Source organism: Protobothrops mucrosquamatus, unplaced genomic scaffold (assembly GCF_001527695.2).
Source record: "Protobothrops mucrosquamatus isolate PMUCROS unplaced genomic scaffold, P.Mucros_1.0 scaffold1985, whole genome shotgun sequence".
In the NCBI taxonomy this organism is placed as follows: domain Eukaryota; kingdom Metazoa; phylum Chordata; class Lepidosauria; order Squamata; family Viperidae; genus Protobothrops; species Protobothrops mucrosquamatus.
In genome coordinates this window covers 111,521-112,739 of record NW_015388101.1, presented here as the reverse complement: position 1 = coordinate 112,739, position 1,219 = coordinate 111,521, and the positions used below count along the sequence as shown (strand labels likewise).

The 1,219-nt window shown below is 47.1% G+C and overlaps 1 protein-coding gene across 1 annotated transcript in view; it reads left to right on the top strand.

Moving 5' to 3' along the window:
- Positions 1–505: 505 nt before the first annotated feature.
- The window catches only part of LOC114923124 (flap endonuclease 1-like), a gene marked incomplete at its 5' end in the record, with an annotated part of 20,365 nt that continues 19,651 nt past the window's right edge, over positions 506–1,219 (top strand). Inside the window, 2 exons of the mRNA XM_029285642.1 lie at positions 506–551; positions 643–719. Of these exons, the coding sequence (XP_029141475.1) occupies positions 506–551; positions 643–719 (123 nt within the window). The remainder of the gene's footprint in view (positions 552–642; positions 720–1,219) is intronic.

Below are 1,219 nucleotides of genomic sequence, written 5' to 3'. Positions count from 1 at the left end.
GGTCATGAAACGTTTGCAAGAAAACAACCAGGCTCAGAGAGGACCAAGGACCCCACAATCATTCTCCCCTTCATCTCCTTCTCCTGTCCACAAAGCCCACTCACTTCTAGCACTGATGACGCCAACTAGTTGGGTAATGAAATGTCTACAAGAAAAGAACCAGGTTCAGAGAGCACCAAGGATCCTACAGTCCTCCTCCTCCTCCTCCTCCTCCTCCTCCTCTCCACAAACCCCACTCCCTTGTAGCACTGACGACACTACCTAGTTGAGTAATGAAACGTCTGCAAGAAAAAAAACAGAGCACCAAGGACCCCACACTCCTCCTCCTCTCCCCAAACCTCCCTCCTTTCTAGCACTGATGATGTTACATAGTCAGGTCATGAAACGCCTGTTTTAAAAAAAATAACACCCCGTTTTAACAGCACCAAGGATCCCCCAGTTCAACCCTGAGCTACAAATATCCTCCGTTATTAGGAAATCACTCCATTCTGCCTTTCCCTTGCAGTTAGCCAAACGGGCCGCCGTCTCTGGAGCCAGGAGGGGGACCGCAGGTAAAGACGGGACCCCCTTCTTGCCCGGGTGGGTTGGGGGCCTCCGGGATTCCACCTGCCATCTGGCTCTTTCTTCCTGCTCCCCTTTCAGAGTCCGACGTTCCGGCGCGGCTCCCAAGACGAGACTCGGAGACGCTTTTGACTCTCCTGGGGGTCCCTCACATCCAGGTAAAAGCCCGCCATCCTGTTTGCAGACAGCAGAGGGTCTTCACCGCCTTGCTTTGGGGTGGGGGTCTCTGCTTTGGGCTCCGCTGGGAGACCAGTTTGGTCCTCCCAGCTGGGTGGGTTACCTTGACCGCTGCGGTTACCTTGACTACAGCTTATGACTGCCATTGGGCCCCCAAAATATCCCTTGCTGAGCAAGACACCCCGTTTTAACTCTTTACATATATAAATATATATATAATAAAGTTAAAACACCTAGCTTTTGCCGGCTTCCTGCCAGCATCATCAGCATCCAAAGACCTACATATATATATATATATATATATATATATATATATATATGTTTTTCAAAATTTGGATTGCTAACAAAGAATTAAGGGAGTACTGGGATAGCTATAATGTTTTATTGATATATAGATATATATAATGTTTTATTGATTTTCTAATTTTACCTTTAAGTATTTAAAAAGCAACGTGGCGGCTGAGTTAATCGATAATTCAAT